General features: G+C 38.1%; 1 protein-coding gene across 12 annotated transcripts in view; it reads left to right on the forward strand.

Annotated features, from left to right (window-relative positions):
* The window catches only part of METTL15 (methyltransferase 15, mitochondrial 12S rRNA N4-cytidine), a 189471-nt gene that overhangs the window by 119639 nt on the left and 44091 nt on the right, over positions 1 to 25741 (forward strand). For all 12 annotated transcript variants that reach the window (XM_008522928.2, XM_070624597.1, XM_070624591.1 and 9 more), the window contains one exon: positions 24436 to 24627. In XM_008522928.2, coding sequence (XP_008521150.1) covers positions 24436 to 24627 — 192 coding nt within the window. The remainder of the gene's footprint in view (positions 1 to 24435; positions 24628 to 25741) is intronic.

The following is a 25741-nucleotide window of genomic DNA, read 5'->3' on the forward strand; positions in this document are numbered from 1 at the left end:
CAGCTTATTTCCTGGACCTTTCTTGGTTTGATGAGCAGTGCCATGTCCGCACCCAGGATTCAAACCAACGAAACACTGGGCCGCCTGCAGCGGAGCGCGCAAACTTAACCACTCGGCCACAGGGCCAGCCCTTCCTGGACCGTTTTTAAACAGTTGTTCAAAGGTGTATTTTTGAAAGAGATCTATCAGAGTTAATAAAAACAATAATTTTTAATCGCCTTCTTTTTACATACATATCTGCATGTTAGTTGCTCGGCCTCATTTTTATCTGCCTTTTTCCTTCATGCTTTCTATTTTCTTTACACATAAAATATATGGTTCTATTCTGTTGTATATTGTCTTTTAATGTGAATAGAACCTATTATGCCCCCCAGAAGATGGTAAGTGCTTTGAGGGCCAGAGTTGTGTAATGTGCCTTGGTGCATCTTCTCTAGGGCTCAGCACAGTGCTGCACGCATGGCAGTTGGCTTTGTACACTTGAATTCTCAGCTAATTTTAACTGTGTAGAACCTTTAAGTTCAGGCCTGGAAAATTTTGTGACTTTGCCTAAGTCACACAGCTGGTTGACCTTCTACCGTTGTAACCTCTTTTCAAATCTTGAGAAGGAAACTTTCAAAAATATGAAAAGATTTCATTCACCCTAATTCTCCTATATAAATAATTCTAATTCTGCTATACTATAATAATAGTGTAATATTTTGGATAAAATTGCTCTTAGGCTATTATTGTATTTCTATTACTATTTATACTACAATTCCTTTTTATTCTTGAACTGAATTACTTCTTTACGTATGATAATCCTCATGGATATCTCACCATTTTTCCCATTCACTATAAGGAGAATTTTCTGTACATTGGTGATTAGAGCAATAGAATTAGTGGTTGTCTGGATTTTTTTTTTTTTCTCTCTACTACTCAAAAATCAGTGTAAACTGAGGACCCTGCTTTTGAATATGTTCTCTGGTGAAGAACCTCTCCACTGTCTTCTCAGATCCTGTAGTTACATATCACCTAGTTATTGATCAATTCGAGGGTCACTCATGATGCAAGAACCAAGAAAAGTCATTTTGTACAAATATTTTGCTCTGGCTGTTAGAGGATAAAGGTGTAAAGGATTTGCGTGCCCTAGAACACAGTTTCCTTAATATGTTCCTTTTCAGGCTCTGTTCACAGTCTCTTGCAGTAGACCTCAATTCTGAATACACTTGGTTCTTCCAGGGATTCACCCTTTGAACGTGGACAAATTACTGTCCCTCTCTGAATTTGTCTACTTAACTCTGCAATGAGGGCTAAGTTAGGATGTATGATCTCAAAGATTTTGTGTAGCATTTAACTTGTAAATGCTGACCACAGAAGGATATGACCATGTGTAAGGGCTGTATATGGAGGAAAAGAATCTTCCTTACTCATCTAAGAATTTTCTTTTAGTATTGCTTTATATCAGTAGTAGTAATATCTGTAATATATTGATCACCTAATGTTCAAGCCTCCACGATTGATGGTGATGAATGCACTTGTAAAATATAGAATGAACCAATCGGAGACTTTGTGAAATGAATTCTGTGGTGTGATGGGAGTGAGTAAATGCAAATTACCAAAGATGGCTGATGCTATAGAAAACAGTGGCAAAACAAACAGGTATTTTAAAGTCTATAAATGTAAGTTTAGATCAAGCCCTGTTGGATACATCATAGGCAGGTGTGATCCTCATTCTCTTCACGCTTCCCCTGCCTCTTGCCTTTATGAATCCCCTAAATTTATAAGGTCTGAATTATCCAACTAAATTAGTAGCCTATGGAATGTGATGATGAGGTCTGTACCCTGCTAAGGTAGAAGCTTATTGGCACCATCATAGAAAGGCTAGAGAGAAAGAATTTTCTTTGAGAAAAGCATGAAAGAGTTGGTGAGTAAATGAAACTGTGAACCCTGTAGGCCTTCTCTTTATTATCTTCTATGTGGAGTCTAGACACATATGCATGAAGGCCCCAAATACAGTATCTGGTGAGCATCTTAATGAATATTATTAGTACAATTAATAAATATTAAAAATAAATATACCATGTCACTCATAATCTAATCAATTTTTCTTCCTTCGTATTCATCTTGGAGTTCCTTGGTTCTCTTCTCTTTTCTGTCTAAATTCACACTCTTGGTAAACTCACCAAGTTTAATAGCTTCAAATATTATCTTCATACTACTTTTCTCTCTGGAACTCTAGGCTTGCATACCTAAATACCTTATAGACCTCTCCATCTGTGTAGATAAAGAGCTCTCACATTTCGTGTGACTAAGGTTGAACACCTGATCTTCGGCCAACGGCTGCTTTACTTATAGCCTTCCTCATCCTTCCAACTGGTCTGACCAAAATCCTTATAATCTTCCTTGACTTCTCTCTTTCTCTCTCACCCTCCATTCAGTCTGTCATAAATCCTGCTGTGTCTAACTTCAAAATTTATTATGAATACTTAGACTGTACCACCTCCCCTGCTGCCACCCTCGTTCCAACTGCCATCTCTTACCTGGATCATGGCAATAACCTCTTACCCACCCTTCTTGTCTCCTCAGTGTGTTCTCGATACAGCAGCCATCAATGGTCCTTGTAAAACATGTGAGGTTATGTCACTCCTTTGCTCAGAACTCCACAGTGGTAACTATTTTGCAGAAATGAAGCCCTGCAGTGTCCACCCCCTCGTCACCTCTCTGCACCTTCACCACTTTGCTCTGCTCACTCTGGCTTTCTTGCTAGTCCTCACAATCACCAGTCATGCCTCTGAAATGAGGCTGTTGCACTAGCAAGGCAATGGCTGGATTCCTCTGCCTGACGTGCTCGTCCCTCTCCTTTTCCCTCCTGCAAGCCTTTGCTCAAACATCATCTTCTCTAGGAGGCCTACCTGGTGACTTTATTAAAACCACAACCCTAGCACTTCGGATCTTCTCCTCTTTATTTTTATTTTATTTTTTGATGTCACATATCACCTATTAAACTATATTGTTTACTCGTTTGAAATGTTTATTATGATCCTCCACCTCTACTAGAATATCAACTCCATGAGGCAAAATTCTTTGTTTTGTTTGCTGATGTTTCTAAGTAGCCTGGAACAGTGCCTGGAACATTGCATGTGAAGGGCACTGTCCTAGAGATTTTATATACATTATTTCACTTAATTATCTTCTCTGCATATACAGATGAAGAAGTAAGACTCATGGAACTTACCTAACTTGACTGAAGTCAATATCTGGAAGATAGTGAAGCTGAGGTTTGTCTGTCTAAGTCTCCTGCTTCTTGCTCCTCTTATACAAAGCAAGCAAAAACAAAAGAATAGAATAAATACATATATATGGATGGATTTATGTGTTACCTCATAGTTAAAACACTTTTATATAAATGTGTACATATATTCTTGCACATAAATTGCCATCTTTATCAGTAACTTAAATATGTATAGCTTTGTTTTGGTATTATTCAGTAAATATTGATGCTGAAACAGGAATTTTGTTTTCCTCCCTTCTCTATGCAAATACATCCTCTATGCAGTCCACAGCAAGACCCTGGTATAGAAAGACCATTCTCATACTCATTGTACATTTTGTTTGATGGATTGTTCAAGCCTTGTAAGATCTCATTTGCACTCACCTTAAGATAAAACTGCGTCAATTAGCATGTTTTCATTATTAAATATAGTACATAATTGGAGCATGTCTTTCAGGGGTTTTCAACTTACAGTTTCAAGTCTGGTTCTAAGTAATACAGTACAATTGCTCTATTTTGGTTGTAAATTCCGATGTTTATTTGAGCAATATCCCTTCTGAAAAATGACTGATACTCCTGGATGAACTAACATAATAACCCTGTTTTTGCAATCTGTAGACTTACCGTTCCTTATTGCTCCAAGCCCCTGATTAGAATATTATTATTGTATGTGTCAGGGGAGATTTACCAGCATATGAACCACTTTGTCTTTGGGATAAGTAAATATTTCTAATTTGACACTTGTGCTAACAATGGTTAACTCAGTTATATACTACTTTAGGGAAAGATAAAGTAAAATTTAGCATTTTTTAGTCTGAAATTTAAGGAGCAGGGCATCCTAAACCACCAGATACTATTTTGGTATAATCTATCACCTGTGTTAATGTTTTATTGGATATAAATCATAACATATCAGGTTGCATAGCGACAATATGGTTCACCAGCCATTCTATTTTTATAACTTTATTTAAAACTTACATGTAACTTGCTGTACCTGAAACCCCAAGTGAGCCAGTTATTGGAGTGTAACAAAGTTTTGACGTCAGAGTAGCTATTTATTCCACTGGAAACCATTAGCGATGCATTACCCTTTGGCACTGCTGTTTTTTGCAGAAACACGGTTAAAATTTTATGACTGATTTTGACCAATTAGATTTCTTTCCCTCTTAGAACTAAGAAATTATATATAATATACAAATATATATGCATCTGTGTGTATATAATATGCACGTGCTTTATATTCCTAAGATGTGGAATATGTAAATATATGTATATATATTCTAACATTATACATATAAAGCCTTCTAAAAATTTATTCTCGAAAGCCAAGTGTTATGGGTTTTATTTTTCTTAACTTCCAGACTGATTACTGTTTTATGGGAGGGGGTAGCTGCACACTGTCGTTGCTTATGACTGTGTAAGCGGATACTATGAGCTGCGTAGTTCTGCCGTGTTTGTTGGCATTATTGCTGTTGCTCTTATTTTAAGAGGACTTCTTAGCATTTCATTTGTTTACTACCAACAGTCAATTCTTTGGAAGTGATAGGGGTAACACCATTATGTACAAATGTAATATAATCAGTTACAGGCAGGTTTTCCTCCTGCTTCGCTTTGACTGTTTTTTTCCCGAAGGTACTAAAATATGTACTGTGCATCCATGCGTGGGGCTAAAGTCCCTTGACTCCAGAGCCAGCCAAGCGCCGGCTTGCATGCTGAGCTCTGCCAGTGCACTTCAAATTGGATCTGATGGGACCACCATTTGAAATTAAGAAGAGGAAAAGATTTCAGTTTTTTATTTAGTGACCTAGCTGCTCTTAAAACTCTGTATAAAACATTGCCAGACTTATGTTTCTGGAATAACTCAGTTGTGTCAGTTAAGGAGATGCCTGCATTTAATCTGAGGAGAGAAAGTTAATTCTCTCAAACTCCAGTGTGAGACCTCAAATTCAACAATTATTATTACTGTTATTTTTAATGTATTATCTACTTATTAATCCTCACATATTATTGAATTGACTGTTTTTCTTTGGAAAATTCGAATGCTTATATATAAATTTAATAGGAGAGCTCCGTATTGGTAACCCTTTCAGCATGTTATAATTTTTTTCGAACTCCATCTTTTTCCCCTGAAACCCACCGAGACTCTTTTGAGGTGTAAAATGTGTAGGATGAGTTCCAACTCCAAAAGTAGTATATTTCTTACAAAGCATCACCATATTGCACATTGACTAAAAGCAGAGGCCTTGGAAACATAGTAATCAGGGTTAGCATCTCTGCCTGCCACCGTCTCTGGCAGTGAATGGATGATTTCAAAATTCTGAGCCAATTTCCTGACCTGTAAAATAGGTACAGTAAGAACTACCTCAAAGATTATTTTATTATGATTAAATGAAATATCAAACATAAAGCTCTTAACTCAATGTCTGTCATGTAGTAATAGCTCAATAAATGGTGACTATCCTTTGTGCTATTGGACTTGTAACTCTTGTTGTCTGCAGAGGCAGACATGGCATATTGTGTAATAGCACAGGCTTTAGAACCAGACTGCCTGTGTTAGAATCCCAGCTCTGCTACTCACTACCTATGTAACCTTCAAGAAGTTTCTTAACTCTGCTGCCTCACTTTCCCCATCTGTAACTTGGGGGAATAGAATAGTGCCTACTTCAGGTTGTGTTTGAAGATTACATGCTGTAGTACAAGGAGAGTGCTCAGAACAGTCCCGACACGTGCTGTGGGTTCAGTAGGTGTTAGCTATTGTTATTCAAAAATTACTTAATATGAGCTTCTTAGTATTTTAGAGGTGGTATTTAGAGATGTTTTAAGTCCAGCCCTGGCATTTTATAATGATTAAACAGGCCCAGCTTTAGAAGTGAAATTTGTCTGAAGACACGCAGCATTTCTGGACATTTTGCCATCCAGCCCAGCAATCCTGCAAATAGCCTTTCAATAGATCTTTATTGTAAAACTCATTTAAACACAAATAAAATAACCCAAATAATTGACACCAAAATCTGAATGAATTCATTTTAGTATTTATTGCAAAAGCACATTATTTAGATTTTATTGTTCTTGCACTTTTTAAAGATACGTAGTCCCTCCAGGAAGCCTAGCTGTGCTGGTGTGAGGCGAACCTGGTGAATTCTGATTCAAGACTGATATTTGCATTGTTCCTGTTTTCAGGTACACAATACATTTTTCATCAGGCAGATGATTTTATTCTGATGATACCTGCCAGTGACCTAACCATCCACATGGTGACATACGTGCTGGAACTCTATAATTCCATTTCTTCATGCCTCCTCCTGCTCAGGGGTGGCTGCTAAAACTAGAACAATGAAGAGACTTTTTCTCGTGGCTTGCCGTTCCACCTTTTAGAAAAATATATACATAGCTCAAGAATTACTATTTTAAGAGGTTGTTGCATCAGTTTCATCAGAGAAATGTGCAAACAGATGCCCTGAATCAACCTCTCAGAGCTGTCTGTAGTGAAACTTAGACATTTTGGTCTTGAATTAACTTGACCCGAGTTTAATTCTTAGCTTTACCACTACTAGCTGTGTGACCTTGAGCAATTCACTCGTTATCAAATATTTATCGAGTACCCATTCTGTTCCCGGTTAGTATGCTAGATAATCTTATAGAAAGATGTATAAGAAAAATATTCTCTAAGCCCAAGTTTCAATAATTTTAAACTGAGGATTCAAGTGTTTACATTATAGAATTTACAGGATTGTGATGAAGGTCAAAATGTGACCATCTAGGTTAAAGCGTTCCGTGAATCATAAAGTTGTGTACTGTTAGTTAACGTGAGCTCTGTGAGAAGAGGGACCACGTCTTACCTTTGTTACCGTAGTGTCTAATAGAGTCCCAGCACATAGAAGGAGTCAGAAAATGTCTACAGCAGATTGATTGTCTTACAAGTCTCAAAGCATCTATCTGTGCATAGAAGAATATTAACATATCAAAATTTAAACTTAAAAATATAGATGATTTATTCTTTTGACTTTTTAACTGGAATCCACATATACTCAGAATTTTATGGAACATTCCTATGGGATTTTCTGGAAGAAAAAGTAGTCTTAGACAAAGTCACTTTTATATTTGCAGTGTTATCAGCAGCCCCTACTTTCTGCAGTGTAATGTAGGGTTTGAATTAAGAAAAATTATAAAATTGATTAAATCTATTATAGCCAACAACTGGTACTATTTTTATGCACCTAGAGTCACAGCCTCAAGATGTTAGAATAATTTACTTTGTATGTCATATATATAAATATATTAAGTGGCTAAAAATATGTTTTGTATGTGAACTTAATCTTTGAATAATAAAATCTATTTAGTTAGCATAGAAGTCAACTCCTTAAAATCTTTCTAAGTATTTGGACACTATATCTTTATTAATGTTATTAAATGGATTAGAAATACAAACATGAGCACACCGGGCCACATCTAAAAAGCTTTCATTTAATGTATTTTAAGTTAAAATATAGGAAATGAAATCTTGTAGATCAGAAAGTATCGGTATCAGGCAACATTAACCTCCCCAAAAGCCCCAATCCTCGGATTCTCTTTACACTATACTTCCAGGTTTGAACCTAACCACCCAATCACCCTTTTGCAAAATAGTGGCACTCAAGATCTACATAAACTAAATTCATACTCGGTTTGGGAAATTATCTCCTGCTAATAAACACTTGAATGTTCTTTTAAAATGGGAAATGATATGCAATAGTCACAGGAATACGACTCAGCAACTGAAAAGTACAGAAAAGCATTTCAGAGAGAGGTCACTGGAAAATAGTATGGCTAAAAAAAAATTTCCTTCCAACGTACACTCAGCTACTTAATTTGCATTTACACAGGGAATGAATTTTTCTTATTCCCATTGAACTTAAAAAAGCAATAAAAATCCAATAAAATCTCACCCTATCTATTTGAAGTTTGAATGAACATTTTTTGAGAGGTCAGATAGGCCATATTTCCTTTTCCTTAGACTAAAACCATTAGCTATTTGCCATAATCTTATAGTGTGTAATCACCATACGGAGTTGATGCTGGCGAGGACGGCCAACAGGAGAAAGGCGTGCATTGTTCTTGTCCTCCTCTGGGTGCATCATTTTAATACGCTGGTAGAGTTGTCGGCAGTGTTGCCAGTGAGTATTCTGATACAGGAAAAACGTGGGATGTCTTCATAGAGCATTGATTTGACTTGTTAAATTAAACCTTGTTTTATAATTAGACACTATTTTCTATTAAAATGAATACAGATATATCATAGAGTAGGTTAAAATATACCTTAACTTAGAAATTCAGACTTCATGGTCTGAATTTTGAGCTGCTGACTGCTCTCTTCCTTTGAAAAGCACTGCTCACTTCCATTATAGAGTTTCCCTTCATTTTTAAATACTTGGTTGTATTTAGTGATTTTTATTTCTTTATTTAAACTGAATTTAAGGTGCCATGTTAAAGGCCATCCATCAGAAGATACTAGAGTAGGAATTGGTAATTTCAGCCTTACACACTGGAGTTAGGGCCCAGTGATGGGTGAAGACGGGTGAGTGTCTCCAACACTTCCTCTCTGTAGGTGATCTTACTGCTCACACTAGGACGGGGAATTTCTCTCTTCTCTCTGGGAGGGAGTGACACACATACCTGCTTCCCAAGACTCAGTGTTCCTGGGAGCTGCCATCCCTTGCCTTGCCTGGCAGCTGTTACCCTTTACCATGATAGCAAGCATTTAATTCTTCGTACTCATTTACTTCATGCTTGTTGTACATAGTTTATAAAAGCTGTCATCAGCCTCAAGAGTTTGCCATTCCTCATGGTCTTGATAGACAGGCCTAAACCTCTTTTCTTTTCGGCTGTATCTAACTGTTGCTTCTTAAAGAGGACTATGAATGAGACCCCTCAGGAAAACCCCCAAAATATAAACAGGCTTGTTTTGATGTTGATTCTTTAGGTTGGTAGTAAAACATCCATAATTTGTAAACATTCCCCAGATGATTGTGATATTCACCCTTAATTAGAGAACTCTAGATTAAATCACCTGTCCCCTTCAGACCTGGATTCAGGCAGTCATGCAAGCACCCTGCATCAACAATGCCAAGCCTTCAAAACTCTGAGAATGTTTAAGCTGTGATAGACTTTCCTGAATAACTGATAGAATCGGTGGGACATTTTGCCTGTGTATATGTGTGGTGAGCGTTTGGACGTTGGAGTCATCTAAGCCACGTCTGGAGGCATAAGTCTTGGAAAGTGAGGCCTCAGAGAGATGATCACTTCCTATTCCAGTTCTCACACTAAGCCTTCTGGAAAACTGGACAAGAGGCTAGCATGAAGGAAACAAGGTTGTCTAGCACACAGAAGTCAGACACGAGAAACCATAGAGGAGTGGTGTAAAGGCCGTTTTGCATTTACTATCTGATAATTATTACCCAGAGAAAACCAGGCTGTACATAAAATAAATCTTTCTACGTATGAAATAAAGTGCCTTTTTTTCTGGGACTTTTTTAAGTGCCCCAGAAGGGAAAAAGACTATTCCAAAAAGGAACTTTGTTTAAAAAGTGTTGTGATTGCAGTACCATCCTCCAAAGTAAAGCTCTTTGTTTCTTCTTCGTTGAATGAATTAACTTTAACGTGAGCTGAATTACCTGGCTTTGGTTGATATGAATTGTGATTTTGATTTCCTTTGTTAGTAGAACATGCTAGCATTTTCCCCTTTGAGTATATTTAAGTTCTTCCGTGATATTGTAGGTGGTAAGATATCATGAACAAAAACTTAAACTCTTTTAAATTGATTGACTGTGGTAATATAGTTCCATAAAGTTTCTCATAACTCTTAGAAATGTGAAAAATAAGTGTCTAAAACTTATGCCCTTTTAACAATTGTACTGAGGTAAACTTATGGGGTACACACTGCATGACTATTTTCCCTCCAAAGGCTCTATCAGTAGACTACGTATGTTACATCTCTTCCTGAGCACTCTGATCACGTTTAAGTATGATGGAAAAAACATTTAGTTATTACTAAGTATTCTCATTTTTTATGTCTTTTTCAAAGATATTAGTGCTTCTCAAAATCATCACTGGCTTCATCGTTAAAAAAAATGTTTATTGAACACTTACAATTTCTTTTGAGTGCTGCAGACACAAGAAAGTATATGACGTGGTCCACATGACCCTGAAGGCCCTTATGTGTACGTAAAAAGATGAATAACATTACGACAGAGCATGCACTGAGTGCCCAGGGAAGCATCAGTAAGCTCAGGCACAGTCTGGAAGAGGAAATGCTCACCAAGCATTGGAACAGTGTACTCCTTATATGAGAGAGGGAGAGAGGGAGGGAGTGTGGAGGTGGCCGGGGGCGGGAGCGTTTAAGCACAGAGGTAATAAATGTTTTTATGTGAGAATTACCTGGGATCAAAGGTTCAGTTTTTCAATATCAAGTAAAAAGAGTAAAGTAAGATGCTAAAAAAATTAAGCAAGAAAGCAGTTCTCACTAGGAAAATTTCCTTATTAGAATTCTTTCTTTCAGTTTCTAATCTCTTTTATAATGTAAAGTAGATAAACTCCCTATGAGGGGCCCAAGTGTAATGAACGCTTCTCTAGTCCACATATTTGGGAAAGTTACATTTTTATTTGGTGTTTCTTTTAGTGTCTGCTATCTATCTCCTGATAATATTGGCCTGAAACTGAGACAGAGGAGTTCTTCCCTTTTAAAATCCTGTTATATATTCATTTAATCGACATTTTCTAAATCCCTGCTTTTCTGAGACAGTGGTGAAGCTCTCTCTCCAGCCCTGACCTCTCCCTTGGCTTCAGTGCTGCGTGCTCACCTGCTTCAAGGGTCTGGCCCACTGGGTGTCAGCCTGGTGAGACCACCCCTTAGATATCTAGCTGGATTTGGTGTGCTCACATTTTGTTAATTTTTGTTAATTTTGTCCATGAGAGATATTAGCTTTTAGTTTTTCTTTTCTGTAATGTCTGTTGAATTTTATATCAGGCTTATGCTGGCCTTGTGAATTGAGTTGAAAAATGTTTCCTCTTTTTCTGTTCTCTGGAAAAGTTTATAAAATACTTGTGTTATTTAGCTGTTTGGAAGAACTCGTGGTGAAGCCATCTTGGCTTGCTGTCTTCTCTGTGGGAGGTTTTATAGTTACAGATTTAATTGCTTAATGGTTTTAGGACTGTTTATATTGTATATTTCTTCATAGGTCAGTTTTAGTAAGTTATGATTTCTCTGGGAATTTTTTTCATTTAATCTAGATTTCAAATTTATTAGCATAAAGTTGTTATTAATGCCCTCTTATATTTTTAATGTCTGTAGGATCTATAGTAACCTGTTCTTTCATCTCTTATATTAGTAATTTGTGCATTCTCTCTTCTTGATCATCCTTATAAGGGGTTAAACAACTTTCTTAGTCTTTTCAAACAACAAATTTTTGGTCTTTGTATAATTCTTTCTATTGTGTATTCTTTTTTTATTTCTATATTTTTTTGCTCTATAATTTCCCACCTGTTTTTAAAAGTTTAACTTGCTGTTGTCTTTTAATTTATCAAAATGAAGCCATAGATCATTGATTTTCAGCCTTCTTTTCAAGTATGTACATTTAAGTAGCTGAATTTTTCTCAAGTGTGACTTTAGAAGCTTACAGGAAGTTTTGATGTTTCATTTTCATTGTGTTGGTAAGTTATGCTATACTTTCTATCACTGTTTAGTTGAAAATATTCATTTGCACTTTTTTCTGGATTATTTAGAAGTTTATTGCTTAATTTCTAAATATTTGGGGAACTTTTTATTTATTTTCCTCATATTGATTTCCAATTAAATCCCACTATGGTTAGAAAATATACTGTGTATAGTATCAGTCCTTTGAAATTTGGTGAAACTAGTCTGATAGCCCAGCATGTAGTCTGTTTTTAATATATACTCAATATACCTTTAGAAATATGTATATTGTGTAATTTTGGCGTGTGAAGCTTTTTACATGTCAGTTACATCGAACTTGATAATTGTATATTTCATATCTTCTATACGTCTGCTTATTCTATGTTTACTGAGAGTAATATTTTAAAATCTGCCGTTATAACTGTGTATTTATCTGTCTGCTTTTAGTTCTATCAATTTTTGCTTACGTACTTTAAAGCTTTATTATTAGGCATATACAGACTTATAATTGGCATATCATTCTAGTAGATTTGACCCTTTTATCATGATAAAATACCTCTTTTTATTTCTAGTACTTTTTCTGTCTACTGTATTTGATACCACGTTTCTATTGTGTAGTGTTTGCGTGACATTTTTTTCCGTCTTTTAATTTTCAACTTCTCTGTGTCCTAACAGTTAAATTGTCATTTATAAGCAGCATATCATTGAATTTTGAAAATCTGTGTCTTTTAATTGGAGTCTTTGGCCCAGGAATATTTAATATAGTTACTGATATATTTGGGGTTAAATCTACCTGCCATCTTCCTCTTTGCTTTCTATTTGTCTACCCTATTCTTTGTTCTCTTTACCTCCTTTGTTGCCTTCTTTTTTGTTATTATTATTCCATCTCATCTCTTTGTTTGCTCATGTGATGCACATTATTTTACTATTCTTTTTAAGGTTACCCTGGAGATCACAACATACATTATTGTTCTGTGAAAATCTAATATAAATTAGTACTTTGACCTCTTCCTGGACATTGGAATTGCATGGACTTTAAAACACATTAACTATATTTACCACGTTCTTGCCTTTTGTGCCACTACTGTATATTTTAACTCTACATGTATATTGAACACACAAGAAATTATCTTATACAGTCACATTTCATCTAGCTTTATCCATACATTTACCCATTCCATTGCTCTTCATTCCATCATACATTTCCTTTCTTTCACTTGAGATTATTCTCCTTCTACCTGAAGAAAACTAATTTTAGTATGTCTTTTAGTATGGGTGTGCTGGTGTTGAATTATCTCAGTTTTCTGTATCTGAAAATATCTTTATTTCTCTTTCACTTTTGAAGGCAATTTGTCAGTCTCCTGGCTTTCATTATTTCAGTTCTAACTGTTGTTCCTATGAATGTAATGTATCTTTTTTTCTTCTGGCTGTTCTTAATATTTTAATTTCCTTTTATTTTCACAAATTTTACTGTGACGGTCCTAGTTTTTTTAATTTGTTTTTTAATTTGTGTATCCTCTTTGCTTTGGAGTTTATTGTGTTTTTTGAGTCTGTGGCTTGAAATCTTGAATCATTTTGGAAAGCTCTTAGCCAATATGTCTTTAAACATTGCTTTTACCTCATTTTCTCTCTCCTCTGCTTTGGAACTCCAGTTATACCTATGTTAGATCTCCTTACCATGTTACATGTCTCTTATGCTCTGTTCTGTATTTTCCAGGTTATTTCCTCTGCCTTTTTCAGTCTTAATAGTTTCTACTGAGCTATTCACCATTGTCACTAATCTTTTCTTGAGCTATTTCTAAGCTGCTCTTAAATCTACCTATTAAATTCTTAATTTCAGTTATTGTATTTTTCTGTTTTCCATTTGGTCTGATTTTCATTTTAGTGTTTTCAATAGAGGCATTTTTGGGCTGAAATTATCTAATTTGTCCTCTGTTTTCTTGAGTATATTAATCAGTATTTTAAAATCCATTCTGATAACTCTATTCTGTATCCTGTATGTCTGTTTCTATTACCTATTCCTTAGGGTTGATATTTGGTCTTATCTCTGGGTCTATCTTGTAATTTTTTTATTTGAATTCACACATTGTTTTTGAGAAAATCATGGAGCTATTTTGAAAGTCTGAAAGATATCTTCCTCCAGGTATCATTGTCCTTTGCTTCTGGCAGGCACTTCATCTAAGACCATGTCACCCAAAAGCAGTATGGACTGAACTGATTGGAGGCCGGATTTGCATCTTTGTGTCATCTACTTTTGGTCTACCCTTCTACTAGTCAGTTTTAGCCCTTTTGAGTCCTAACTGAAATTCTGGGACCATTACCTGGTCATAACCATTTGATAGATTCTAAACTCAGTCTTTGTCTCCCTCATCCTATTAGGCTGCTGAAAGTTCTGCTCAGTTTCTCAGCCTCCCAGCCTCCGCTTGCGAATAAACAAAGGCGTTGAGGGGATGAGGCACCACAGTGTTGGACTCGCTTGTTTGCACTCCCCTTTTCTCTCTTCAAGTCCTAGCTACTTTATGGCTCTCTGATCCCTTCAAACAGATCATTTTAATTATCCTACCCAGTGTTTCTAGGTTTTTTCAGTGGGAGGGTTGGTCTGAGCAAGCTAAACTGCTATAGACAGAATAGAAGTCTTTGAATATGTTGATTTTGATTTTCCCCTGAAATGTAAGCTCTGCAATCCTTGAGATTTTGTCTGTTTTATTTATTTGTATCACAGGTGCCTAGAACAGTGCCTGAAATTTAGTAATTGCTCAGCAAATATTCATTTGTTGTTTGTTTTTGTAGCTGAACACTAGTCAGTCTAATTTCTGAGCTGACCGTTTTTGTAACTCACAGTAGCCTTAGGACTATCTAATACATACTAGTGAGTGGAAATTATGAGACCTCCTAAGTTGTGAGTCCAGAACAGGGGAAGATTACTCCAGTGCGTTAACTTTGAAAGAGTTACTGGGAGATAGAAATAAAATTGCATTTTGTCACTTCTAAAATGTACTTTATTCAAGTCAATACATGAATTGCAAATGAATGACTAAATCAATTTTTAAAAGTATTTCCTGAAGAAAAAGACAATGATGTGTAAAGATAATGCTATCAAAGATTTTGAGCAAATTACGCACAAATTATTTTTGAGTAAAAGTAATGTTTTTTCATTCCATCTGTACAATATGTGAAAATATTCTTTGAGCAAGGATATCTTTTAGTAATATTTAAAAGTGATCATAATTAATATGAAAATCAAAATATCTTGGATATATATAAGTACGTCTGTGAAGAGCTTTAAGTTATATGGTAAACATTAAAATATCAAAAAGTGAACAGTTCTCAAAGTATAACTGGAGCATGATGAAATGGAAGGAGAAATACAGCCCAATGGTGGCACATGAAAGAAGCTGGAGAAGAATTCTCTGTGGTCAAAAGGTCACAGTCCACCGGTGTGCCATGCATTTGGTGTGCCTGGAGCAAAGCCTTGCCATTGCTTCCAACTCTCACTTGGCAGCACAAATTGTAAGAAGAGTGTGTAAGAGAATAAAGCAGCTCGGAGCAGAGAGAGAAAAGTTACATTTATTGAGGGCCTTCCCATGCCTAGGTGTCTTAGTCGGTGTTCTCATGTACATTAATTAACATATTCTTCACAGAAACTCTGTGAGGTTGGAACTGCTCTGTTGTCTGCATAGTACAAAAAGGAATCTGAGTCTTGAGGGGATAAATAATTAGAAAGTTAATAGTCTGATTCAGTCTGACTCCAGAACTTGTTGAGATATTTCTACCATCCCAGGCTGCCTCCGAGGTAACACCTTAAAACACCATGAGATGCAGGGAACTGGCTCTGGGGGAAATTAAACAGCTGGTCCAGTAGAACAGAGTTAAGAAGCAGCAGAGCCAAGGTGTAAACATAAGCCTCACGATTCAGTCCCCTTCTACTCTGCTGCTGGTGTTTTAAGAAAAAATAAACCTCTTCTGACTGATGTATGTTGGTACATATACCTTGTGTGCTCTTGTTCATTTTTATATTCCTGTGTCCAGCCCCTGGTAGATAATCTGTATTCAGAAGATATTTGAATGCTGAATGTGCAGACCTGTAACTATGAAGAGATGACAAACATTAAAAACAATTAAGGCACTTTAGTAAAAAATCAGACAAACTAGGCAGATTTGTGGATCACATCACAGTCATAATGGTGAAGACTTAGAGATGTGAGACGGCACTAAGTAAACAGAAGCTTGAGAGGTATTGCAGTGTGGTGGCTAAGAACATGGACTCGGAGCTAGTGCGACTGAGTTTGCATTCTAATGCTGCCACTTGCCAGCTATCTGACTTGGTAAGTGACTTCACTGCCTGCACTTGTCTCTTCACCTGCAGCGTGTGGGTGATAATGTCCCCCACCTCACAGGGCTCTCCTGAGGAGGAAATGATTCAGTTGATAAGAAGCGCTTAGGGTGGGGTCTGGCACAGAGGAAGCACTCTACAAGTGTTTGCTCAAATGTGAACTGCACGTTTCATCCCCTGTTTTGGCTTCCTCTGACTTCCTTGCTTGGGAGGCCTAAAGAAGTGGTAAAAGCAGCCATGGTCTTGCTTTGTGCCTACAGACCAATAAAATGTACTGAGTGGAAAATAGGCAGCACACTGGCATTTACATGGATTAATGCTGGTACTAATGTGAGAGGCTTGGATCCACAGTAAGCAGCCCTTCATCCTGGAAAAGCAATTTGGATTTTGCTCTTCTTATCCTCTTGTGGGAGTTATCATCTAGCTATGCCCCTAAATGCACGCACAAAATGAGTGATGAAGGTTTATGATGAAGTAAACCCTGGATTCAGTTCACTTTAAGTTTGATGAAACAAACTAAGTACCTGGGTACTGTTCCTGGCAGCTTCTTAAGACATGTTGGTTCTCTTCTGCTTTACATTGCTCTGTTTGTCACTCTGGTCCACATGATCAGAGTTATCTGCATGTCCATCTGCTAGCTCAGTGTACAGGGTTCTTGATAATGGACTGAAGATGGCCTAGTCTATAGCTTAGATGACTTAACATCACGTTGTCTTTGCTGCTGATCCTGACTTGATGCTAGTTTTAGTGATTGGGCCAGTTCTAATAAATTACATCTCTAATTTATTTTGTCATGTATGCATCTCTTCTCATATCCCTGTCTAGAACCTCATTCCTTCACAACTAGATGATTTGTTCTTTTTAGGAAAAATCTGGTCAACAGCTAGAGCCCTCCTATATGCTGCCGCGTTTACTTGATGCTAACATGAATAGGTCCCTATACATTGCTTTCTTAAAGACCCCCTACTACCACATACTACCCCTTCCCAGATGATCATGTATTAGCCCTTGCCAGACCCTGAGCCATAGACTCCTGGTTGGCTTCTGCTCAGATTTCTATTTCTGGTACCCGAACCCAGCCCCTTAGTCTACCTCTGAATTCTAACTTCAACTACCAACCACCACTGCATAACTCTTGTTATGCCTTTAAGAGGAAGCTACCCTGCAACATAAAGGTCTCAATCAGCAGAAGAGAATCTAGAAGATTAAAGGGAAAAAAATTTGTTTTCTCCTTCCTACTTTTAATTTCACTCCTAAATACAAAGAGTGTGGTATATTGTTGGCAAAAATGCCCTCTACAATTCCTCTCTTCTCCGTATGTACCCTCTTGTAATGTGTCCTCACTGCTTTTTGCATCAAGAGGTGAAGTCTGTTTTTATAGCCCTTGAATCTGAACTGAGCTATGGACTTAGTTTGGCTAGTGGGATATTAGAAAATGGGGCATAATCAGAAGCCTGAAAAGTGCTGAAGTCTGGGGTTGTCCTACCTTGCTGCTTTTGGAGCCAGACCACTCTGTGGAAGACCTGATGTAGCCTGCTAAATGCTAGAGACACGTGGTCCAGTCACCGTCTTTACTCCAGCCAACTTCCCACATGTGAGTGAGGCCATGTGGACCAACCAAGCCTCAGTCAACCCACTATCAAAAGAATCACCCAGCTGAGCCCAACCCAAACTTCTGACCCACAGAATACGAGCTGAAAAATCATGGTTGTTCTAAGCTACTAAGTTTTGGGGTGGTTTGTCACACAGCAAAAGTTAAGTGATTCAGAAAGAATCAAGACCATCATTATCAATCATTTTCGTGGACCATTTTTATGTTTTTGTCACTTGTCTATGTCTGAATCCCACGTTTGTGTACTTTGGTAGTATTCATTACTATGCTTGAGGTTAGAAGTTATATAATGACTTGAAGCATTTATTTAATATTGTTGATTAAGAGGGAGGAGTGTTAAGTCCTGGGAGAAGTATAATAGTGATGTTTTTCTTCCCTAGCTTGTCTCAGAAAGAATTAGCCTCCAAATTCAAAGTTTTTCCTGAAAATTTTTGTCCTGACTTCACATTTTTAAATTGCTTTATCCAATAACCCAGTTTTTTTAAAAAAAAATCTGATTCTACACAAATAAGTTTTCTGTCCATGAAACTGAAAATTATTTATTCCTGGGGAGCAAAAAGTACCTGTTTATATGAAGCATTTTATAAACCATGGGAGTTTTGGGTTTCTAAAACCAAGATGGATAAGTACTCACGTTAGCTACAAGATGTCGTCCTTCTGAGTTGGATCCACTTTTATTATTTGTGGGGTAATATATCCTTAAGTCCTATCATTAGACTGTGTGCGGTTAGAAGAATGATGAAGTTCCATGTTCAGTCCTAAATAAATACCCAGTGAACAGTAATACTCTCGCAACCTCAGCCTCGGTGTATACTAGAGCATCTGAGTCCTTTATAATAAAGCAGATCCTTGTACTCCAAGTGCAGATGACTTGCCAGTCAAGCTTAACAATACTTATCACAGTCAAGGAACTTCAGAAATGGCTTCTAGCAACCACAGCCTTGTTGGCACTCCACTGCTAAGTGCCTTGGCTTTCCTTGGGACTGGGCTGTAGGACCATTCCCATGTAGCGTGTGCTTTGAGTCACAGGTAACACCTGCTTACATCCTGGGGAGCCTAGAGTGATGACACGAGGATGTAAACAAATTGTGCATTTGTGATTATGGCTAATTGTCCTGTTTGGCTCTATTTTTGTGACCATCATGATCTTCCCTAGCCAATTCACGCTTCTCTGTTACTTGTTTTATAACACTTGTAAAACACCTATGCAAAAATATTGAAAATTAAAATTTGAAAGAAAGAAGGAAGGAAGGATGAGGGGAGGGAAAAGAGAAGACCTGAGGGAGGAAGGGAAAGAGGAAGGAAAGAAGAAAGAGAAAGCAGACGTGGCGTCTACCTGTCCAGGAAAATTAGCCTCACCGTAATTGCATCTATGAAATTATGCCTCAGGGTCTGAAGTTAAGGCTGAGTTTTCAACAGATGGTCAGTAAACTTGGTGGATGGTTTCTTTTACTCTGAGAACAATCTAATTCTCTAAACACGTAAGTGATATAGCATCAGAAAATTCTGCCTTAAACACGTGATTTACTTTGTGGTGTGGCTTCATGGTTGCCCTTTTTCCCGTACCATATTCTCATACTTATATATCATTATGCTGAGTTTTGTACCACAAGGATTACATTTTTGTTATTTACTCATAGTGAGGCATAAAACTGCATGGATATTGTATGTTGAGCAGTTACATTTGAGGGCACCCAAGAATGCAAGCATCCCCTGTGAGGTTTTATTTTTATTTTACAAGAATATTAGCTTCAACCATGATAATAGTTGTAATGCCTAAGGAATAAAGACTGGACAATAGTGATTTTTTTTTTTAGGCTTTTGCTGCAGTGTAAAGAAGATTTCTGTGGTTAAAGATAATACCTGAATCCTAAAAGGGTTGTCGAAAATGTGTAGAGCAGAAATTGTCCTTAGATCAAAAACAATTAACAAAACAAAACTGTGCAAGTACAGTGAGGAGGGAGCAGGCTGAGCAGTGGTGTCCAGGACAAAGCCTCGGGGCGCAGGTCATCCAAGTCAGCAGTGCGAAGTCAGTTGTACAACTGCTCTGATCTCCAGCTGCGTTAATATAATAAGTAGAACACGAGAGGCAAGAATTTATTCTGTGCTGACCATTATGGAATTCACATCTCAGGATACAGGCAAACTGTGTCCTTAGACATTCAGACAAGAACAGCTGGCATGGTGAAAGATACTTTGTATGGAGAATAGCAGAAGAAAGAAGCTGTATGGTTTAGAGGAAAGGAGACTTGAGGAGCATGATAGCTGTAGTAGTTATGATGGTTTCCATGGCAAGTAAAAGAAAAACCCGTTCCCACTGGGCGTCACTAACAAAGCGGATTTACGGGCTCATGTAACTTAAGAATTCAGACAGGTGGGGTTTTAGGTGCGACTCAGTCTAGTGGCCTGGTTAATCTTTCTACTTTGCCTTCTACAGTTTTGGCCAAAACTGGCTGCCACCCTCTCCCTTCTTTGAGTTAAGACATCTGCTGGCAATAATCAGGGTTATGTGCTTTTTTCATAGCAATGAAAGTCTGAAAAACCTTTTTCCTTGAGTAGCTTATTGGAAGAAAGAAGAATTTTCTTTTCCCAACTCCCTAGGAAATATCTCTTGTATCTCATTGGCCAGAGCTGTGACACATGCCAATCTCTGAAAAAATTACCTCAGGGGTCGTGGGGATGGTGTGTTCAAATTAGCTTAGCTAATCAGAAATCTACCTTTTGGGCTGAGATGTTATACCCATCAGGATTCTCAAGAGAAATAGAACCAGTGGGGGATATACATACATACATACATGTACATACGCACAGTATATACAGAGATTTATTTCAAGGAATTGGCTCACACATTGTGAAGACTGGCAAGTCTGAAATCGGTAGGGCAGGTCAGCAGGCTGGAAACTCTGACAGGATCTAGTATTGCAGTCCGGAGGCAGACTTTCTTCTTCCTCAGGGAAACCTCAGTTTTTTCTCGTACCACCTTTCAGCGGATTGGATGAGGCCTGCCCACATTCCTGAAGGTAATATCCTTTACTTAAAGGGAGCTGATTGTAGTGTTAACCACATCTACAGAACACCTTCACAGCAGCACCTCCATTACTGTTTGATTCAATAACTGCATCTGCAGCCTAGCTAAGTTGACACCTAAACCATCATAGATAGGACCAGTCTCTGTCGAAACACGTGGCTGAAATTTTGCAGAGCTGTTGGAACAGAGAGCTTGGCAACTAAGAGGCAGCCAGTAAATATCCCTAATATCCTAATAGATATGTAAAAGGCTGTGGAGCGATAGACTTTCAATTGCTTTATATGGACTGATACCAGGGATAAAAATTATAGAAATAGTGAGGAAACAGCTATCAACTTAACTGAAAAAAGAAGTGGCTAAAAAAAGAGTAGTGAGGGCCAGCCTGGTGGCGTAGTGGTTAAGTTTGTGTGCTCCTCTTCAGCAGCCTGAGGTTTGCAGGTTCAGATCCTGGGCACAGACCTACACCTCTCATCAGCCATGCTGTGGCAGCATCCCACACACAAAATAGAGGAAGATTGGCACAGGTGTTAGCTCAGGGCCAATCTTCCTCACACAGACAAAAAAAGAGAGCAGTGACTTCTTACTACTGGGAATGTTCAAACATGAGGTGGCAGACTTGACTGGTATAAGGCCCTAAATTAAAGCCCATTATTATGTGTTGTTGACCACTGGGGACACTGGGAGAGCCTCGAATGCCTAACTACAAGTTCTCCTTCCCTCTGAGGTCCCACAGATACGGATCCTCAGTCAAAGGACCCTCCTTATCAAAGCGATCAGGCGCAATATCTGCTTACCCCTGAGTAGCAGGTGTCAGTTCCCTGCTAGCTCATGGCATTATTCAAATAAGCCGATCACATCCTCTCATGGGAACCAATGGCACCCTACCCTCTTGATACCACAAAACCTGCTTCTCACAGCCTCTGGTTGCCCACTCTGTCCTGAGTGCATCCCCCATGTAGCCAGGCATGGCGTGTGGTGTGCTCCTCCCTTGTGAGTACATGTAACTGTAAACTCCTGTCAGTCTCATGTGTCCAGTGTCAGGCGCCCCGTGTTCGGCCGTTTCCATAATCCTAGAATGGGAATCCCTCCCTCACCAATGGGGTGAGTGGGAGGTAATTAAAACAGTGACCCTCCTCCCTGCCCCCCAGCAGTGACAGTGGAGAGGGAAAATGTTCAAACATCAGTTAAATAATTGGAATACATGATGTGTGAATTGCCTTCCAATCCCAAGATTCTATTATTTTTGTTTTCAATGTATTAGCATTCATTTTATATTTTCCAAATACAGACATAGCAATCTGTTTATCTCTCTACTGTTAGCACTCATCAAGTTGTTTCGCAAACTGTTTATTTACATATCTCTTCCTCTCAGCTCAAAGTTCAGAAAGCCATGCTTTATCAATCTTTAAGTACCTCCGAATAACATACTGCTGGACGCATAGCAGATAATTCAGTGAGTATTTGGTGAGTGAATCTGAAAATCACTTTCTCCATCAGAATTTGAGAAAACATTACCAATGAGCTGTGAAGTACTCCTTAAACAACATAGATAAAAGTAAATATCATAGGGCCTGGCCTGGTGGTGCAGCAGTTAAGTTCGCACGTTCTACTTCTCGGCAGCCCAGTGTTCACTGGTTCGGATCCCAGGTGTGGACATGGCACCTCCTGGCAAGCCATGCTGTGGTAGACGTCCCACATATAAAGTAGAGGAAGATGGGCACGGATGTTAGCTCAGGGCCAGTCTTCCTCAGCAAAAAAAGAGGAGATTTGGCAGTAGTTAGCTCAGGGCTAATCTTCCTCAAAAAAAAAAAAAGTAAATATCATAAATATGAATTCCCCAACACTGATGAAATCCACACTCACTCTTCCCACCTGTAGACGGAGGGAATGAGGTCTTGGGAGTGTTGCCCAATTTTTCTCTTCTCATTCCCCTTCCAAAATGCCTGTCAGTTGCCCTAAGGCTTCTGAAGAACCCTGAAGGCAACATCTTACTTTGTGTAGGAAGGAGAATTAGTATAGCTGTTAGGTGATCCCACCTCCTTGCCTGTCTGTTGATTCTGAATGCTCCATTCACTTCAGAATCTCTGCTGAGAGCTAAAACATTGCTTCTGCAAGAAGGGGTTTACTTTAGGCATAGTTTCATTCTTCAAGTGTGCAGCTGCACAGCAGCCTGATCCTAAATTATGGGAAAAATATGGAGAGACCTAAAATGGTTGGCTTGAAGATGTTTGACATATGTTTTTTCTGTGATTTCTGTTTTATTATTATATTTCAATTGGCTTACCCATTAAATTTGTTCTTTTGTTTCCAGTTTTACTGAGATCATTGACATACAGCACTGTATGTGGTCTACAGCATAATGAATTAACTTACACGGATTGTGAAGTGATTTACAACAATGTTTAGTTAACATCCATCATCTCATATAGATACAAAAAGTAAAAGAAGAAAAAAATGTTGTTTTCCTTCTGATGAGAACTCTTAGGATTAACTCTCTTAATAGCTTTCAGATACACTATACGGCAGTGTTAACTGTAGTCATCATGTGGTACAGTACCTCCCTAGTACTTATTGATCTTATTTATCTGGAAGTTTGTACCTTTTGGCCACCTTCATCCAATTCCCCTTTCCCCAACCCCCACCTCTGGTAACCACAAATCTGAGCTCTTTTTCTGTGAGTTTGGTTTTCTCTCTTTCTTTTTAGATTCCACATATAAGTGAGGTCATATAGTATTTGTCTTTCTCTGTCTGACTTATTTCACTTAACACAGTGCCCTCAAGGTCCATCCATGTTCTCGAAAATGGTAAGATTTCCTTCTCCCCTTTTTTTGGTTAAATAATATTCTGTTGTACATATACCACAACTTCTTTACCCATTCATCCATTGATGGACACTGAAGTTGTTTCCATGTCTTGGCTATAGGAAATAATGCTGTTATGAACCCTGGGGTGCAGATATCTCTTTAACATAGTGTTTTCGTTTCCTTTGGATATATTCCCAGAAGTGGAATTGCTGGGTCATATGGTAGTTCTATTTTTAATTTTTTGAGGAACCTCCATGCTGTTTTCCATAGTGGCTGTGCCAATTTACAATCCCACCAAGAAGTCGCAGAGTTCCCCTTTCTGCACATCATCACCAGCATTTGTTATCTCTAAATTTATTCTTTTGAGGGAATGGCATATGCTTCTTTTCCAAACCCATAGATTTAAGAACTTTTTTTAAGAAAGAATGAAAGACCTGGTCTGACAAAGGAATTTTTCTAATTCATAAATTTATTATATACCTTCACAAAGGTATAAAATAAATTGTGTTTATTAGCAAGAACAAAATTATGTTAAATCACCTTTGGTGTTGAAACCAAAGATGTAGAGTTTCCATATCCATATGTCTTTATATAGTACTAAGCATGTGGTTGGCACTTAGTAAGTATATATTGGTTGAATGATATAATAATAGGATGTGCTCCCTACCGTTGATCATAGACCTTAAGAAAGACTTCAGTATAACAGAAGTGTTTTCTCCATCTCCTGGGTTTATTCACAGTAAACAGATTCGAGCCATGCTGGGCCAGTTCAGCCAGGCGGAAGCCTTATTAATGAAAGCTGGAGTGCAGCCAGAGACTTTGGATGGAGTTCTTTTGGATCTTGGGTGTTCTTCCATGCAACTTGATGCTCCTGAAAGAGGTTTTTCCCTTCGGAAGGACGGTCCCTTGGACATGAGAATGGACGGCGGCAGGTGAGTATTGATAAAGCACTTCTTCTCACAACGAGAAATCCATTTCTCAAAAACACTTGGAATTTAATTTCCTTTTAAGACTGCAGAATTCCAATCACACGCCCACACCTAACACTATCCATACATAATAAATCAGTTTTGTTTGCTACTCATTATAGACTTTACAGTTTTTCTAGATTTGGGATTCTAAACAAAAAAAATCATTGCTGTCTTTACACAAAATAGTGAGGAGGATAACTTTCATACTGATTATCTTTTTTATGGAAACAATGTTAGCTTTTAGACTACTAACAAAATTGATAAATATGATGCTTAAACAATGGTTCCATTTTTCTGTAGGCCCAACTATGCGTCTTGTGTGGAGTAAAGGGAACTATATTTAATGCATATTCTATTGAATGCTACATAAAAGACAAGATCCTAGAGGTCAGCGATTGTGTGTTTTGTCTGGTCTCTTAAACAGTCACTTGGGTTCAATCTTCTCAAGACAAACTACAATTTGTGGTACTATGTCAAACACAGTACTATGCAGGGGCCCGCCCAGTGGCGTAGTGGTTAAGTGCGCACGTTCTGCTTAGGCGGCCCAGGGTTCTCCGGTTCAGATCCCGGGTGCGGACATGGCAACCACTTGGCGCGCCATGCTGTAGGAGGAGTCCTACATATAAAGTAGAGGAAGATGGGCATGGATATTAGCTCAGGGCCAGTCTTCCTCAGCAAAAGGAGGAGGATTGGCAGTAGTTAGCTTAGGGCTAATCTTCCTCCAAACCCCCCCCCCCCCCACAGTACTATGCATAGGACGGCTTTACACCACCTCTTCATTCCTCACCTCACCACCCTGGGAATACTAGCGTTTGTCCTCCATATCCAAATAGGTACATTTATATATTTAGTAACGCAAAGAGGATCACATTCTAGGAAAGTATAGGATAATTTCTTTTAGATCTAAGTTAATTTTAAAAGCTTAGATTAGCACTTGTTTCTGTGCCCCACACTGGCCCAGGGACTGAACAGCCGGTACCTGCAAAGCTTAACCCTGCTTTTCTCCCTTATTTCGTGTCCCTACCCCTCCACCCCCACCAAATTATGTATCATGGCCCCTACCTTTGGGCAGCTT

The sequence above is a fragment of the Equus przewalskii genome, chromosome 6, assembly GCF_037783145.1.
Source record: "Equus przewalskii isolate Varuska chromosome 6, EquPr2, whole genome shotgun sequence".
NCBI classification, from domain to species: Eukaryota; Metazoa; Chordata; class Mammalia; order Perissodactyla; family Equidae; genus Equus; species Equus przewalskii.